Below are 19,923 nucleotides of genomic sequence, written 5' to 3'. Positions count from 1 at the left end.
GAATAGTTTTTGTGTGCAAAAAACCCTAAATATTGACTTATATAGTGATGACCGATTTCAAAACACTGCATCATAAAGCTTCGAAGCGTTATGAATCAGTGAATCGATTCAGCAGTTTGGATCACTAAAGTCACGTGATTTCAGCAGTTTGGTGGTTTGACACGCGACCCGAATCATGATTCGACTCGCTGATTCATAACGCTTCGAAGCTTCATGATGCAGTGTTTTTAAAACAGTCATCACTATATAAATCGCTTCATAAATTTATTGCAGAACCACTGTAGTGAGATGGACTTTGTAACGACGTCTTTAGTACCTTTTATGGGTCTTGAGAGTGTAAAGTGCATTGTGCCGATGGAGGCCTTTCTGAGCCATCGGATTTCAACTAAAATATCTTCATTTGTGTTCCGAAGATGAACGGAGGTCTTACGGGTGTCGAACGACATGAGGGTAAGTAATTAATGACATAATTTTCATTTTTGGGTGAACTAACACTTTAAAGAAATATGAGACATCAATATTTATGACTCATTTTCCTAGCTGAGAGAAACTGCACATTTTAAATGCACAAATTTGTAAAATGGTAATTTTATCAACTTTTAGAAGTACTTGTCTTTATTAAATATCCAATATGATAAATGTCAATATTCAATGTTATTAAAGAGATATTCAGTATAAATACTTATTCCACCAGGTAAGAGTATCTGTTTTCGGTTGCCAAGCACATTCAGTAGCAACTCAGCCAATTTGCATACTTATGCACTATTCTATGACATTTTGTTATATAAATAGGGTGTTTCAGTGCATTCACACTGAAAATTCCAAATAGATGATGTACTTAATTAACCAAAAAACGAAGTGTGCAATGGTGACACTTCATGCACTCAATTGTCACAGCTTTAATTACGTAATGGAGTGGGAGGGGCTATCAGACTCTGATGTGGAATGACAGAATAACCTTATAAAATTCATACACTGCACAGTTGAGTACATAGTGCATAAGTACATAGTGTATAAGTGCATAGTGTGTCATTTGGGACATAGTTTTAGAGTCTGATCTTATTTATAAACCTGTTTTTGGCTTGCTGGAGGAAGCCTGACTGGAAGTAGGTAGATTTACCTTTGTGTTAGTCTCCAGGTCAATGCCTTTGTGCAGCAGCTCCAGCACCATCTTAACATGGCCTTCTTTGGAGGCCAAGTGCAACCCGTTAAGCCCATTCTGCGAATACAAGAGAAAACATGAGGTACTGAAAAAGACATGAGGTCTCAAAAAAAAAAAAAAAAATACCACCCAGACACATCTCAAGTCTATCTTTTTATCTCTCCCTGTCTACCTGTCAAATGACTCACTGAGAGGAGGGCAGCCTAAAAATAACACAGTGAAGCACTGACTGAGACATCTACAGCACCGTGGAGCTCTCATTAAACAGGGCGTGGAAATAGAACGGTGGAGGAAACCAACAAAAAGGCCGGGAGAGGTAAAGCCTGATTGGTGAACCGCGAACGGCACATGGTACAGTGTGTGCTTTTGTAGGGATACTAGGTGTGTAGCCATGTTTGGCCATAGGGGGGCTCTGCTCTGCTAGTCTGCTTGGAATCCCCTTCATACTGCAGTGTCACTCATCTCTAATGAGCTCCAACTGCAGCTGCACAGTACATGCGCAGAGGAGAGGAAGACAGAATGGAGATGGAGGGGTGCTTGCAGACAGTGGGGAGGAGACCTGATGAAAACAGCCACACGTGTCCGCTTGGCATTAATATTCTCTAGATGTGCTTCATGATGTTTTAGGGAACATCACACGCCATTGTGTGATATCAACAGTATTGTTATACGTGCATAGATTGCCAACACTGTATCTTTCATCTTTCTATTGTCCATTTCTATGGTAAAATAAAATGCAGTCTTGATAAGAATAAGAGACAAAGGGCCAGATTTACTAACAGCTTGCGCCAGCACAAACCCTCTTTTGGCGTTGAAAAAACAACTGTGAGGATTTACTAAAGACACAAAAGGCGTGGACGGGGTTATTTTGGCAGCTGACCTTATTGCAATTTGTAGGAGTATGCAAAATTTATGGGAGGAGAGTATTTAAATGAATTATGCAAGGTGATTTACTAAGGTTTACGCTAGTTACTGGTTTTTGAGCCATTATTTAACACCCAAAAAAAGCATGTCTTAAACCAGACGCTAATTTGCGCTGCTCTTGGTAGATTACGTCGGTCATTATGGAAATGATCCGGCTGCATCTGTATTCTTTAATTTGTGTGCCGTCAGTAGATCACGCACAAAACTTTGCACTCCCATCTGCGCTTTTTGGGAATTGTGCTCTCACGCTAATTTGCCTTGTTTAGTAAATCTGGCCCAAAATCTTACCGATCTCAAACTTTTAAATGACAGTGTATAAAAAATTCAGATGAATTATTCCAAATTCCTAAATTAGGTCACAATTGTTTTAGTGACTTCGTTCCCTCCGTTAAACAGAGAGGGAGAAATTCTGAAGAAATTGTTGTCATGAAATGTTGAATGGGGGCTGAAGCGTTCAAGCTTCTAGAAGGATAAAAAAACATTTCAATTTACATTTATGCATTTGGTAGACACTTCTATCCAAAGCAAGTTACACTGCATTCAAGGTATACATTTTTTTAAACAAAAGCATCAAATTGGTCCATAAGATTAGTGCACAAGAATAGATTTTAAGTGAATAATGACTCTTTGAAAATGATTTTTTCTGATTGTTAGATTATTTTGGGTATATAATCATCAGATGTTAAAGGGGACCTATTATGCCCCCTTTTACAAGATGTAATATACGTCTCAGGTGTCCCCAGAATGTGTCTGTGAAGTTTCAGCTCAAAATACCCCACAGATCATTTATTATACTATGTTGTAAATGTCAATTTTTGAGTGGAAGGAAAAACATGCTGTTTTCGTGCATGTATTTTTAAATGCAAATGAGCTGCTGCTTCCCACTCCCCTATCCAGAATAATGCTGTGCCTTTACAGCTCATGCTTCGGATACTTTGCCAAAAACTAACAAAACATCTGATTATCATCTCTATCGTTCTTTATAATCATGAAAGTTTATTATGTGCATGCGTCTTAAAGCCGCATCAGTCTAAACTTCATATATATGGTTTTCTGAGCGCACACATCCGAAGCACGCGCACAGAAAGCTGGCTGTCAGACGAGGCATCCCGTGCGTGTTAAACTAAGTTCTCTTTTTGGGTTTAAACTGTCAAATACACACAAGGTTATGTCCAAAAAAAAGGGGGTGGTGGATTTTTACCATTATAGAGTGGTTGTGTACACACACTGCCGACACACATTTATGTTCAAACACCATGTAAAAGTGAATTTTGCATAATAGGTACCCTTTAATAGATAAAATGGCTAATAACATTATGGCTATTTACAGCTGTTAGTTTGTCACCTGTAAAATAAAGACAAACTACACTCTATGACAAGATCATCAATTGTCTAAAAATATCATTAACAATATTTGCTTTGAGCTGAGGTGAAAATTAAGCACACGCTCTGAACTTTAAAATACGGTTTTGCTGCCTCTCGAATTTTCTCTAGTCCCAAAGCCTTTGTGCAGAGGGCTTAATCTGTCTCACTGTCAAAACCAGTCTAAGCTCCTCACAGAATGTGTTGCGACAGCACAGAGACATTCACGCTGTGATATCAGCATCACACAGGGGAAGTATACCTTCAGTTTATCCAAACACATAACTATAAAAACCTCCAAGAAGCATTGAAATTTAGTCTAGGTTGTATATCGGTTTCACAATGGAATCCTGTCGGGGAATGATGTTATAAGGTGGTGTAGTAGTCAATGTTTGTGTGTGTGTGTGTGAGTGAGTGAGTGAGTGAGAGAGAGAGATTTCAGAGTTCAGGATGCAAGCATACAAGAGTGGGCGTTCATTTTCAAAGCTTTTCAATGCAGGAAGCCAGCCAACTGTTCAGGTCCATTCACTAACCCATCTCTGAGAACCAAACATAGCTCTCCTGCAAATATCACAATATGCTATATTTAAAGCAAGTAAGCAAGTGTTATGATGCAAGTGCTTGCAAAAGCATGACCGGTGAGGGGGTTAGAGGAGGAAAACATGCTGGCATGATTAATTATGGCAATTTACTGATTAGTGCATTGAACACAGCTCTGCATTGTAAACACAGCTGTACTGTCCAACCACAGGAGCACTGGGGGGTTAATGCAGACACAAAAACACACACACACACACACACACACACACACACACACACACACACACACACACACACACACACACACACACACACACACACACACACACACACACACACACACACACACACACACACACACACACACACACACACACACACAACCACACAACCACACAACCACACACACACAGGCACAAACTACAATATGATGAATTTATAGCTCTAAATAGCAATTTCTGAATTTAGCCAGTACTATTAATGGGCTTCAAAGTTACTTTGGGCTTTCAAGGCATGGATGTGAGACTGGTGTTGTCATGCAGTTGCTAAAGTGTTCTGATGTTGCTATAGAGTTGCTAGGGTGTTTTGGGTGGTGGCTAGGTGGTTTTCCCTCCAAAATAAATCTAAAGGATTCTTTTTGGTGTTTTATTGATGACAAAATTAAAAAGTGAAAAATCTCCTCAACAATTTCCATGATTTGAGGTATCATTGATATCTATAATAATAATAATTTGGTAACACTTTGCAATAAGGTCTCATTTGTTAAAGATGAAAAACTTTTTGAAAAGTTTTTATTGTTGTTTATGTCTATCTGTGGTGTTTTTAATACGCTTTAAGTCAAACCGTGTGCAACCGTGTGTTCCATTTTAATCAATAAAGTTGTCTAAACTCCACAATTAATCTCTTATTTTGTGTCTACATTTTGTTACTGAGATTACACTTTGTTACAGAACTCATCACTGAACAAAAACTTGTCATTTCGGTGAGTGAATTCTGACTAAATTAAACACCTCTGATTGGCCACTGTATTCAAAAGATCAACAAAAGCCCCGTTTCCACCGAAATTACCAGGAACAATTTGTACCAGGAACTTTTTTTACCCCAGACCTGCTACTGTCTGCGTTTCCACTGCGGTCTAAAGTACCGTGAAGATTAGGCAAATTAGTCCAGAGACGTGGGACTGTGCGCGACTGTTCCTCCCAGTCACCGACGGACAGTTATCATTTTTGTGCGATACTGTATGCAACAAGAACAAGTATGAAGGAGATGCAAGCAGCGCTGCTTTTGCAAATTATGTATTGAATTACTAAAGAGGTAATTAACAAAACGGTGGAAAAGAGACAAGCACTGATACTAAAGCGTATTCTGAAAGCTCATAAAGCTAGATTTAAAATAAGACAACGTATGTTATTATCAGCTATTACGGACATTGACCGTGCGATTGCTGAGATAACGTGCGCCATCGGACAGAAAGAGCAAGACTGATATTTACTGAACGCAGAGCGAAAGCGAACCTCGCAAAAGACTTTTAAAAATGCCGGTTGAAATAAAATGCTGCGTAGAGTCAACCAATCAGCATGTTCAGTGCTCAAGTCCCACCCCCGAAAGTTCCTGAACTTTGAAAAAGTACTACCAGGGCAGGGCCGTTGGGAGGGGGAAATATTTACCCGGAAATTCATTAAGACCCTGGTTCCTGCGGTCGAAACACACCGGGTACCACCCCAATGTTCCTAGTTCCTGGGGAAAGTTCTTGCGGTGGAAACGCAGCTAAACATGTCAGTGATTGGCTACATTGCTCACTGTTGCAAACGCATGTTGTAAATAGAAACATTTGACGCTCTCCAGAGCGCAAACACGAACTGAGGGTGCTCTTGCTGTCGTTTGAGGGTGTTTAGCATATTCATGGATCTACTAATGTGTATGTGTAATACTTTCACATACACACTCTCATACACATGCTTTTTTTTTCCTCACCTGATTGGCTATGTTGATGTCTATTCCATTTTTGATATGGTCCAGAGCTTTTTCCAGATTACCTGAGCGTGCAGCACGGAGAAAACTGGTTGTTGTATCCGCCTGAGAGAGAGAAGATAAGAGAGAGAAGAAACGTAAAATAAATGCAAATCTGAATAGGGAAAGGGATTGTTAAATCCAAAGCAATTTTTCTGCACAAGGTCTTCTGGATGTTTAGCACTTACAGCACTGGTTAGTAATTCATTCTGTGTTGTGCATGTTCACAGAGGAGATGAGAATCTGGTTTTTAACTGGCTCAAGGGCCACATAACAACAACCCATCAGTTACTGAATTTGTTTTTCTCTATATAAAATCATATAATTTTCCAAAGCTAAGGAGTGTGATGTTATATTCAGGGCTGTTTTTTTCTCCTAAATACATATCACAGCATTTGCTTTAAAGTTGAAGTGTGTTCTTGTCTCCCAGTTTATTTGTAGATACAAAGTAAGCAGTCCCATTCTAGTAACATCAAATCAACCAATGGTGTGAGTTTGGGGGCAGAACTATCTGGTTGTCCAACCACGGAAAACCTGTGAAAAGAGTCATTATTTTTGTAATTCCATTTGGTGAGGCTAGTGGCCCAGAAATTACATACTTCCGGTTTAAAGCTGCAGTCCACAAGTTTTGTCTCTTTGTCGCCATCTCGGTTTGAAACCTTCAATTGCAGTTATTTGTGGAATTAACATCTTTACGTGGGTTGTGCACCGGCATGGCTCCTCAGCGTGGATGTTTTGAGGAGTATGTGTGGCTGTCAGTCACTGGTGTGGATACTGTACTTCAGAGTCACAGATTCTACGTATTGGAACTATGACCAAAATAAGAATTTTCACCAGAAAATGTCATCTGAGTAAGTAATATGTCTGCCGCTTTTGATCTGACCAACTGAGAAAAAAAAGCATTACAATAAATCGCACTACCAGCTGTGATTAAATCTAATGATCGCTTAGCTCATTTCACATCAAACCGTGCAAACTATTATTATTGTTTGTTCTCAAAATTAATATACTTTGTTCTCAAATCGTTAATGTTAACAACATCAGCATTGCGTGACTATGTGTATTTAGCGTGCATTAGCGTTACCTGTAGATTTCAATTTCTGTAAAGTCTAATTGTTTGCTTTTGACTACGGGTACATCTCCAGTTGTCACGGTGATTGTCATTTGGACCTTTCTGGATTACAATCCGCCATCAAAAATCTGCTGTGAGAAAAGGCTATAAAGGATCCGCCACCTGCAGCATCCTCACATGTGATAGCCTTCTAACCGGACTCCTTCTTTATGTATACAGATGTGACATAATGACGCAAAGACAAATAGCGGCATGCTTGAATTTACAGTGGAAATCCACCAGTACCACTCAGATTATAATACATTATTACAAGTTTAGCGTTGTGAATAGGGATAAGGTAAGGAGATAGTTTTGAACACTGGCTAGTAATGTACTAAAAAAATGATGTATACATTTTTTATTTTGGATCATTTTCAACCAAAAAAAAGTTAAAGACTGCAGCTTTAAATATCACTAAATAATAATAATAAATTATTTAAAAATAATATTTAACAAAAAATAATTTAATTTAATTGTCACATTTTAAAATATGATTTAGGACAAAAACAGTGCATCAAAAGTGCAAAATGTATACCTAATTGATCTATGCAAAACCTAAATTCTTCATACATCTGTATTAACGTTTGTTAGTCTAAGTTCTTTATCATTTTTCATCTGTGTGTCTGTCTGTCTGTCCGTCTATGGAGCGTTCCTCTTGATCTTGACTGTTATTTTCTCAGTGGAATAGTTAACAGCCTCCATTCCTTTTCCAAACCTTCCCTTTCGTCTTTCTCTCTCCCTCCTGTTGTGTTCATGCTAACGGGTCCAGAACTGAGAGCTTTTCAGATTCCCATCTGTACTGCAATATTTCAAAAACATTTTACGCCTTCGACTGCCTACCCAGAATTCTTCATTCCTGCTGCTCTATATAAAAATCCATGAGTGATATTTTGTGGTTTTCCATTGTGATGACTAATGCAATTTGCTCTGATGTGGTCACAGTTATACTGAGTCCTTGAATTGATTTGTCAGATACTCTGCAGTCTAGATATTTTAGATTGTCTTTGCTCTGTTATTCAGTAGGAATGATTGACAGGCCAGTCACCACAACCCCCCCAATCGAAATTGTGGATGGAAGAAGTCTTCAGGTGACAGCAGAACAAAAACGTATCCGTCAACATGACTGTGCAGTAATAGAGTAATATGCGCCATCATATCTTACTGAAAACAATTGCTGAATCACTTCAGAATATAATTTATTTCATTTTGGGGCTGGAATGTCTTTCCCTCTTCTTGATAAGCCATTCTTTGGCGATCATTATATCCACAATCAGCGTGAGGAATGTGATTCACATATTCTTTAACCCATCCATACTGATACTCATCTGGATGCTTTCTTCTGTTTCACACAAATACAAACAAACATGTTTTTTGGTTAATAATTTTCAACAGCATTCGGTTAACATATTTGAGCTGGAGTCTGCATGGCCTTTCTGATCCTGTAGCAATTCCCAGAGCACTTGCTCACACATTAGCTTCTTTTTCACCGTCGGGGCAAACCATTCTCATTGCTTAACCTTTCCATTCTGTGCCAATCCGGCCTAGCCGGTACATATATGGTTTCATTTTCCACTGTGCGGCTGATAACAGAGCAATGTAATACAAATGTGTCTGCCTTGGTAAAGCAAGAGTTTACAGACAATATGAGATGTAAATAGCGAACGCGTTATGGATGATGATCAGATATTTCTTTTAATCGTATTATTAACTTTCATAAACTTCGCTCAAATAGTGCACTTGGCCAGCTTCAGAGAAACTTGCAGCTAGGCCAATCGGTGACCAATCTGGAATGACAACGTCACTACACGCATTCTACCAGCTCGGTTGAATTCCAGGCAGATAACAGTTTGTCATCTAGCCAGTGAAGAACTAGGTTCAACTGGAAATATAACTGGAACCGTTCTTAGAACTATTCAGCCTGACGGTGAAAAGCGGCTATTTTGAGCATTCTGTGGTGTTTTATGGTACTGAGTTGACACTCGGTATACAGAGTTCTTATTCACCTTACTTATGTGATCATTATTACTTTTTGAACAACTTTGAGATGTGTTTTGGGTCATTTTCTTCCTGAAAAATGAATGTTCACCTCAAACATAATTTTGATGGATTGACTTGTCTTTGAGGTATACTGAAAAGGACATGCTGGTTGATCTTATCATGGACTTGGCACCAAATTGTCATTAGCATGAAATTGGCACAGCACCCGTGATCATGACACAGCTTTCTTCAAGCTTGACAATGGGAATATATTTTTAGTACCTGGTAAACAATTTAACAAAGCAATTACTTAGAGAATAACCAGTGTTTATATGTGATACACATACACACATACACACTACCGTTCAAAAGTCTGGGTTCAGTAAGATTTTTTATATGTTTTTTGAAATTTGAAATACAGTAAAACAGCAATATTGTGAAATATTATTTAAAAAAAAGTTTTTTTAATATACTTTAAAATGCAATTTATTCCTGTGATGGAAGAGCTGAATTTTTTGCAGTTAATCCAGTCTTCGGTGTCACATAATCTAATTTGCTGATTTGGGGCTCAAGAGACATTTTTTTTTATTATAAATGTTGAACAGTTGTGTTGCTTAATTATTATTATTATTATTATTTATATCTTTTTTGGAAACCGTAATGTATATTTTCAGGATTCTTTAAAGGGGCTATATGCGTTTTTCTGAAATTTAAACTCGCGACTGACACCTGTGGCCAAAAAATAGAACTGCTCTTATTTTCTACTCGCTCTCGCAGCGGTGGTGACGTCACATCCGCAGACAGCGCGGGAAAAACCTACCCGCCAGAAAATAGGAAAAATAGGATACAGGCTTATAGGTGCACCCACTGTGAGCGGACAAGGTGTCAGTATGCTCATCAGGAGATGTTTGAGTCATAAATGGTAAAATAAAAAGGCTATTGTTACGTTTATTTTGGGGAAAAAGTTGCATATAGCCCCTTTAATGAATAGAAAGTTCAAAAGAACAGCATTCATTTGACATATAAATCTTATGTAACATTATAAATAACTTCGATTTCACTTTTGATCAATTTAATGCGCCCTTGCTGAATAAGAGTATTAATTTATTTTAAAAAAATCTTTCTGACCACAAAATTTAAATGATAATGTATATACACATACACACACACACACAATAATGTTATTATATTACATTTTTGTAATATATTATATTTTCATTCTTTGTCCTAAAAAAATTTTAAGAGATGGTTCACACAAAAATGAAAATTACCCCATGATTTACTCACCCTCAAGTCATCCTAGGTGTATATGACATTCTTTTTTAAGACGAATACAATTGGAGTGATATTAATAAATATCCTGACGCTTCCAAGCTTTATAATGGCAGTGAATTGCAGCTCAAAATTTGAAGCGTTATGAATCAGTGAGTCGATTCAGCAGTTTGGATCGCCAAATTTCAGCAGTTTGGTGGTTTGACACGCGATCCGAATCATCATTCGACTCACTGATTCATAACGCTTCGAAGCTTCATGATGCAGTGTTTTGAAATCATCATCACTATATAAGTCGTTATTTAGGGTTTTTTTGCGCACAAAAACTATTCTTGTCACTCCATAAAGTTATTGTAGAACCACTGTAGCGAGATGGACTTTGTAACGACGTCTTTAGTACCTTTTAAGGGTCTTGAGAGTGTACCGTGTATTGTGCCAATGGAAGCCTTTCAGAGCCATCAGATTTCAACTAAAATATCTTAATTTGTGTTCCGAAGATGAACGGAGGTCTTACGGGTGTCAAACGACATGAGGGTAAGTAATTAATGACAGAATTTTCATTTTTGGGTGAACTAACCCTTTAATAAAGGCCTTCTGAAGCAAACCGATGGGTTTTTGTAAGAAAAATATCAAAATTTAAAACTTTATAAAGTACAATATCTAGCTTCCGGCAGACAGCCTTCTGTATTCACTTACGAAAAAATGTAATGCCTCTCCGATTGTATTCGTCTGAAAGAAGAATGTCATATACACTTAGGATGGCTTAAGGGTGAGTAAATCACTGGGTAAGTTTCCAATTTTAGCGGGTTGATTTTTTTTACACAGTAGCTGAAGTTTATCACTCACACAGTGAATTTATTTAATGTGTTTTAATAGAAATGTATATATCAGTTTGCATGCTTTCATGTATTTGTGTATAATGGCTCATTTTTATTGCAAAGTCTACATTAGTCATTAGTCCCATTGTAATTTCTATAGAAGAAATCTGTTGATAGATTAGCCTAAGTGACATTCTGACAGATATCAGCAATCAGAAGAAACAGCAGGGGGACAATCTCTGTGCAAGCTTTTACCGCAAAAAAACAACAAAAAAAACAAACAAAAAAAAACACACACCTAAACAAACAAACACCCACTTAATCACACACACAGAATCTCATGTTAGGAATATGAATAGTCACACACAAACCACGATAAGAGCTATTTAGAATGAGAGGAAGATGAAGAAACACTACAGGAACACCAGCGGAGCTAACTGAAGTTATTAGCCACATCACGACATTCAAACACAAGAACTTCCACCATCTACACAACCACAAGAGAACCACAGGCAGAAACGTTTAGGAAGCAACGCCAACACACAAGATTTTCCACAAAGAGGGAAGTAAAGTGTTGAGAGGCAGTACTAAGATATTTACTCTTCCATCAAAGTGCCATTTTCCACCTTGAGCCTCCGACGAACCCTCTCCACTCAAACTACTGTCCTGCTGCACAAGCCAGCGCTGAACCACATGAGCCTAGAAGACACCAATACCACAAAGACAGAGCATGTTAATACACAGAGACACACACATGGAGACATATGAACATATATGGGCAGGTGAAAATGCTCAAACTGTGGAAGCTATGCTAACACAAATAGTGCTTCATTAAATAAGTAATGTAAAACTTCAAGTATGAGTATGAGCACCTGAAATGTGTAAACACAATGTTCTTAAATGCTTTAAATCTTTTCAAATGCAACACAAAATTGTGCTCACAAGAAACCGGCTATTGACCTTTGCAAAGGCCCAGGAATGAAAGAGGGAGAATTCCACAACAACGCCACATTTTCGTTTCAGTCTTGAGAGGGGGAATGCAGAAACCCAGTCGCATTAAAGGGATTCCAGCTCTGGGCGCACTCCAAGACTGGTTGCTTAGCAGTTGCTAGGAGAGCGATGACATCATTTTCAACATTCACAGAAGCATACGACTACAAGTGTGGCATTTACTGATGCAGGGACAACGTTGACTCTGAGCATAAGAAGATGCAGAGAAAATTTTTCTGGTTTTCTGTTCACACAAACCCACAAAATATGAATGACATTGCTATTTATTGCACACAACAAATATCCAGTAAAAACCAAATACAGTGAGGAAAATAAGTATTTGAACACCCTGCTATTTTGCAGGTTCTCCCACTTAGAAATCATGGAGGGGTCTGAAATTGTCATCGTAGGTGCATGTCCACTGTGAGAGACATAATCTATAAAAAAAAAATCCAGAAATCACAATGTATAATTTTTTTAACTATTTATTTGTATGATACAGCTGCAAATAAGTATTTGAACACCTGAGAAAATCAGTGTTAATATTTGGTAGAGTAGCCTTTGTTTGCAATTACAGAGGTCAAACGTTTCCTGTAGATTTTTCACCAGGTTTGCACACACTGCAGGAGGGATTTTGGCCCACTCCTCCACACAGATCTTCTCTAGATCAGTCAGGTTTCTGGTCTGTCGCTGAGAAACACGGAGTTTGAGCTCCCTCCAAAGATTCTCTATTGGGTTTAGGTCTGGAGACTGGCTAGGCCACGCCAGAACCTTGATATGCTTCTTACAGAGCCACTCCTTGGTTATCCTGGCTGTGTGCTTTGGGTCATTGTCATGTTGGAAGACCCAGCCTCAACCCATTTTCAATGCTCTAACTGAGGGAAGGAGGTTGTTCCCCAAAATCTTGCAATACATGGCCCCGGTCATCCTCTCCTTAATACAGTGCAGTCGCCCTGTCCCATGTGCAGAAAAACACCCCCAAAGCATGATGCTATCACCCCCATGCTTCACAGTAGGGATGGTGTTCTTGGGATGGTACTCATCATTCTTCTTCCTCCAAACACGTTTAGTGGAATTATGACCAAAAAGTTATATTTTGGTCTCATCTGACCACATGACTTTCTCCCATGACTCCTCTGGATCATCCAAATGGTCATTGGCAAACTTAAGACGGGCATGGACATGTGCTGGTTTAAGCAGGGGAACCTTCCGTGCCATGCATGATTTCAAACCATGACGTCTTAGTGTATTACCAACAATAACCTTGGAAACGGTGGTCCCAGCTCTTTTCATTGACCAGCTCCTCCCGTGTAGTTCTGGGCTGATTTCTCACCTTTCTTAGGATCATTGAGACCCCACGAGGTGAGATCTTGCATGGAGCCCCAGTCCGAGGGAGATTGACAGTAATGTTTAGCTTCTTCCATTTTCTAATGATTGCTCCAACAGTGGACCTTTTTTCACCAAGCTGCTTGGAAATTTCCCCATAGCCCTTTCCAGCCTTGTGGAGGTATACAATTTTGTCTTTGGACAGCTCTTTGGTCTTGGCCATGTTAGTAGTTGGATTCTTACTGATTGTATGGGGTGGACAGGTGTCTTTATGCAGCTTACGACCTCAAACAGGTGCGTCTAATTTAGGATAATAAATTAAGTGGAGGTGGACATTTTAAAGGCAGACTAACAGGTCTTTGAGGGTCAGAATTCTAGCTGATAGACAGGTGTTCAAATACTTATTTGCAGCTGTATCATACAAATAAATAGTTAAAAAATCATACATTGTGATTTCTGGATTTTTTTTTTTAGATTATGTCTCTCACAGTGGACATGCACCCACAATGACAATTTCAGACCCCTCCATGATTTCTAAGTGGGAGAACATGCAAAATAGCAGGGTGTTCAAATAGTTATTTTCCTCACTGTATATGATGCCTGGTTGGTTATTCCAGTGCAGTAAATTCAAAATCAATACACGCATTCAGTATATACAGTGCATCCGGAAAGTATTCACAACGCTTCACTTTTTCCACATTTTGTTATGTTACAGCCCTTATTCCAAAATTGATTAAATTCATTATTTCCTAAATTCTACAAACAATACCGCATAATGACAATGTGAAAGAAGTTGTTTGAAATCTTTGCAAAATGTATTACAAATTTACAACAACAAAACAAAATCACATGTACATAAGTATTCACAGCCTTTGCTTAATACTTTGTTGAAGCCCCTTTGGCACCAATTACAGTCTCAAGTCTTTTTGAGTATGATGCTACAAGCTTGGCACACCCATTTTTGAGTAGTTTCTTCCATTCTTCTTTGCAGGACCTCTCAAGCTCCATCAGGTTGGATGGAGAGCGTCGGTAAACAGCCATTTTCAGATCTCTCCAGAGATGTTCAATCGCATTCAAGACAAGTATGGGCTCTGGCTGGGCCACTCAAGGACATTCACAGAGTTGTCCCGAAGCCACTCCTTTGTTTGATTGGTGGAGTGCTGCAGAGATGGTCGTTCTTCTGGAGGGTTCTCTGCTCTCCACAGAGAAACGCTTCTGTCAGATTGACCATCGGGTTCTTGGTCATCTCCCTGACTAAGGCCCTTCTCCCCCAATTGCTCAGTTTGGCCGGGCACCCAGCTCTAGGAAGAGTCCTGGTGGTTCCAAACATCTTCCATTTTCAGACGATGGAGGCCACTATGCTCATTGGGGCTTTCAATCCTGCAGATTCAATGCTGCAGATTCTGGACCCTTCCCCAGATCTGTGCCTCGATACAATCCTATCTAGGTCTACAGACAATTCCTTGGACTTCAAGGCTTGGTTTGTGCTCTGACATGCACTGTTAACTGTGGGACCTTATATAGAAAGGTGCTTGCCTTTCCAAATTATGGCAATCAACTGAATTACCACAGGTGGCCTTCAATCAAGTTGTAGAAACATCTCAACGATGATCAGTGGAAACAGGATGCACCTGAACTACATTTTGAGTGGCTGTGAATAATTAAGTACATGTGATTTTTTCATTTTTATTAAATTTGCAAAGATTTAAAACAAACTTCTTTCACGTTGTCATTATAGGGTATTGTTTGTAAAATTGAGGGGGGGGGGGGGGGGGGGGTATTTAATCAATATTGGAATAAGGCTGTAACATTACAAAATGTGGAAAAAGTGAAGCGCTGTGAATACTTTCCATATGCACTGTATTTATATATTATCTTAATCTAAGTGACTAGACATTCATTTTCAATGAAAGTTGGAGATTCCAGGGTGTATATGAGCTTAAATATGCAGAAATCTGTGACACAATGATGCAACAAGTAATGAGAGAGCAGTGATTTCCCGCCTGATAGAGTCAATGGCAGAGTATGAACGGCTAAAAACCACTGGGCGAAATGCAGTCATTTCAATAGGAATACATAAGATCGAGAATTTTGCGTGAGGGTGAAAGATTTCCCCAAGCAGATTTCACAACAGGCGGTTCAATTTGGTCAGGTGAATTTGTCGAGTTGACCAACATAAAGCTGCTTGGTTTGAAAGTGACTTCTGCATGAGGGGTACTTCGAACATCGCTACAAGATTGTGGCCACACTTCTATTCGCTTCATTCTTCACTAAGGGGTAAAAAGATGGAATCCACGCCAAAGAAGGCGGAGCCTCAGAGCACACTTAACTATTACGTAATAGCCATGGACCAATGTCAGCCAGAGCTAACTTTTCTGAAGCTTTTTCTGAACTCCTGAAACAAAAGCCAAACAAACTTTGTTTTGGACTGATTTTGTTCAATTTTCGCTTGAAGTGGGCCTTTAAATGTCACACTTCAGTGGGAATGGCTGAAATGTACTAAAGCCAAGTTGTGAGATATCATTATTCACTTACGACAAAGCAATTAGGCACTAGGCCTAGTTAAAGCCTCAGAGGAGGAAAGCCAGACTGTTTATGTCTCTATTGTGAAGGAGAGGCGAGTTAAACAGACGCAAATATATACAGCGCACCGGGGGAATTGAGTTCCTCTCGGCAACTGTCAGTGTAGCGTCACATTTCTCATCTATGTGAAGTACAAGATCAGTCAATTAATTAATTTTGCATAATCCCTCATGTATCACGAGGGCAGATTCAGATTAACATGCAGATCGAAATGTTAAGTGATGACATCATCTGCCGGTGTAATTATGAGGGATATATAACCAGTGAATAGAAAAGGGTCACGGCCACTGATTCTACAACCGGTCTGGTTTCTCGCACACCTTTACATTCTCACACACCCAATAAAAATAATGACAAAGATGTAATTTGGAGCTCGACACCAGTAGGCTGAGAATGATGAATCGCAGTAACAAACCCTCCAGGGTTTGCTTTAAGACCCACTTCTACAGAAAGAGAAGCCTACATAGTGGTGCTAGGGTAGCACACTCACACAAGCAACTGTGCCTTTCACGCACACTTAAATAAACACACACAAAATGTTAGATCTCAATAGCTTCGGTTTGATTGAATGGTCAGGCGGTGCCAGTGCAGCAGCCACTGTATATGCAACGACAGGAAGCAGAAATACAAAGCCTAGTAAAACAATCCTGGAAGGTCACAGCATTCTGCAGATCTATAAATAAAGATCTATAATTACTGCACACTATTATTATCGGCTAACAGGACTATGACAGTGCTAAAACCCATAACAGGCCAAGTAAAGCATATTCTAAAAAAAAATTGTTGGAATTACAGCATTTAACAGTTTTTTTAAAGCTGTTCATCTCTTAAAGGGGCGGTTCACCCAAAAATAAAAATTCTGTCATCATTTATTCACCCTCATGCTGTTCAAAGGTGACTTTCACTCCACGCAGAACTGAAAAGGTGAAAAATAAAATAAACTATAAAAATAATAAAACTATATACTAACTATTACTAAAATATAATATTTTAAATATGAATTAATTCCATTAAAATAAAAACAATAAAGTAAAATTTAATTAAATAAAAAAAGATTTTAAGACTATTCTGGCTGTTCATTTCAATATAATGGAAGTGGATCTCAAGCTCAGATATTATAAAAATATAACTTGCGCAAGACTTCTGATAGCTTTGCCTGATGAACAAACTGAAATTTAAATTGTTATTAGGTGTTTAAATAAAAGTCTGTACCATAGATATTAGTTTTTGCTATGGAATCAAGAAATATTATTTATTTTGGTATAGACTACTGAAATACGCGCACTTACGTGTACTTACCTAAGAAAGTACTGGGTAATTTAAGGTAACTGCATGGATTAAGGTTAGGTTTAGGGTTAGTAACTATTTATCACCCAGTTATTGCAATTACTATAATACATAGTATGTACATGGGGACAGTACAGTAAAATAAAGTGCTACCGAAATTGTGGTATTGTGACAATCACACATACTTTGCATAATAGACTGTACACATTAACAGTGGCATGTTGCTTGTTTATTACGAAACAGCTTTTGGAAAACATGGCTCTGTTTCTTGATTTTAATACACAGCAATTTCCCTGAAAAAACTGGCAGCCGAAAAGATCTGGTCATGACCTAGAGAATGCAAAATCAATAAACAGACCAAAGGATACGCTTAAGTGGGAGTTGATCAAATATTGATAGACACTCAGTGTTCGTAATTGTGTGTATTCTTGTTTCGTGTGCTTGTATTATTTCTTGGAACGTACTCTTGTGTAGCCTCCGTATCTTGTATAAATTACTGCATCAAGAGCTGCTTTCAAGTCTCCAAAACAAAACAATCATTTGTGGATTCATTCTTGAATTATTTAAGAATCACAATGATTCTTAAATCTTAAATTAAACGATTCAGCCATTGCAATCAAGACTGAACGGACACAGTACATCAAAACCCCCCAAAAAATCAAACCCTTTAGGAACTAATGACAATCTGCATCAGTATAAGCAACTTCCTGTTTTCTTTTACCCTGCTAAAATGGCACCACTGAAATATTGATGTGTATGTCAGGCTGCTGCATCTGCAATCCATTAAAAAAAAAAAAAAACAGACTTTATCTTAGATTTATCCCCAGACTTGGGCTCTACTTAAATGACTGAAGAGATAAAGACAAAAAAGAACAGAAAGAAACTTGGACACAGATCTCAATTTCAAATGACTACACTATTGCTCACACTCAAAGATGATTTGGCTGTCCATATATGCTAACATTCAGACCACAACGCAACATTATTTTAATACAGTGTTAGTTATTCATGTTATCATTTTAAATCCTCAATACTGTATGTATTCTGATACCTTTTTACCAGAACCAGCATTAATTTCTTCAGCAATTTGAGCTACAGTAGCTCGTCTGTTTGATCAGACCATACGGGCCAGCCTTCGCTCCCCACGTGCATCAATGAGCCTTGGCCGCCCATGACCCAGTCTGACCACAGATACTGACCACTGCAGACCGTGAACACTCCACAAGAGCTGCAGTTATGGAGATGCTCTGATGTCGTCTAGCCAGTACAATTTGACCCTTGTCAAACTCGCTCAAATCCTTACACTTGCCCATTTTTCCTGCTTCTAACACATCAACTTTGAGGACAAAATGTTCACTTGCTGCCTAATATATCCCACCCACTAACAGGTGCCGTGATGAAGAGATAATCAGTATTATTCACTTCACCTGTTATGTTATGCCTGATCGGTGTATATTTATATAATTTATATTATATACAAATATTTATATTTAAATATATATATTTTTCCTTAAATATATACATGTGTGTGTGTATTTATATATACATAATAATTATACACAGTACACTCACATATATTATGTAAACACAAACTTTTGTGTTTTATTTTGGATGCGAATAATCACGATTAATCGCTTAACAGCACTACAAATAATGTAATGACCATTATCAGCTTGCTGATATTTGGATGCTTAATAACAATAATAATAATAATAATAGGTTTTTATGGTTGCCAACCAGTTCCAATCAGAATTGAGAGTGGAAAATATCTGTTTAATAACACAATAATAAAATCAACCAATTGTATTCAGATCCCATCCCTCCATTCAACAGATCACTCCTCCTCCCTCCTTTTTATTTCTATCTTCCTCTACTCTAGGCACGATCCCTCTTCTGTCGAACATCTCCATTTCATCCTCTCTTTCTCTCTATCCTCCTACAGGAGCCGCAGATCTTCTCAGTCACAACACATTGCAGCGCCCAGCACTTCCTCTTCAATATTCATGAGGACTGCAGAAGGCCTGACTGCAAAGCACGCTTGGTACAGCCCCTCAGAGTCTCCTAATTACATCACTGTTATGTGCTGACGTCCACCTCTGTTTTAGTCCTGGGAATGAACGTACATCTCATCACTCACACACACAAAACCCTTATGCACATAATCACACTATTAATGTGCAATTTCCAAAGCAGCATTCTCATTCAAATCTTGTCATGTCTCTTTGTGTAAGTTTAAGTGTTAGTGTATGTGTGTGTTTTTCATGCACATTGACGCAGGAGAGAGAATTTGTGATTAAAAGAGAATGAGGGAGAAAGGAAAATAGAGAGGCTAAAACAAGACTGAGTGAGAAAGAGAGAGGGAGAGATGTATGTCCGGGTGCCAGCGAGTCGCGTGTAAGATGCCTGCCGAGCTCCCGCCAGCACATGGCCACTGACTCCGCCTCCACCCCCGGGGCCAATCCCTCTCCACAGGACCAGGAAAGCAGTGACAGGGGGTGGCAGTCTGCAAGCTACCGTCAGATGGCACAACACACACACACCTGCACAAACTGAAGCAGACA

The 19,923-nt window shown here is 38.7% G+C and overlaps 1 protein-coding gene across 1 annotated transcript in view; it reads right to left on the bottom strand.

The window, feature by feature from the left end:
• The window catches only part of ank1b (ankyrin 1, erythrocytic b), a gene marked incomplete at its 5' end in the record, with an annotated part of 95,545 nt that overhangs the window by 39,751 nt on the left and 35,871 nt on the right, over positions 1–19,923 (bottom strand). Inside the window, 3 exons of the mRNA XM_079834940.1 lie at positions 1,121–1,219; positions 5,963–6,064; positions 11,777–11,875. Coding sequence (XP_079691066.1) covers positions 1,121–1,219; positions 5,963–6,064; positions 11,777–11,875 — 300 coding nt within the window. The remainder of the gene's footprint in view (positions 1–1,120; positions 1,220–5,962; positions 6,065–11,776; positions 11,876–19,923) is intronic.

The sequence above is a fragment of the Gobio gobio genome, assembly GCF_949357685.1.
Source record: "Gobio gobio genome assembly, chromosome: 14".
In the NCBI taxonomy this organism is placed as follows: domain Eukaryota; kingdom Metazoa; phylum Chordata; class Actinopteri; order Cypriniformes; family Gobionidae; genus Gobio; species Gobio gobio.
The sequence above is the reverse complement of the archived record's forward strand: the minus strand, read 5'-3'. Positions and strand labels throughout refer to the sequence as shown.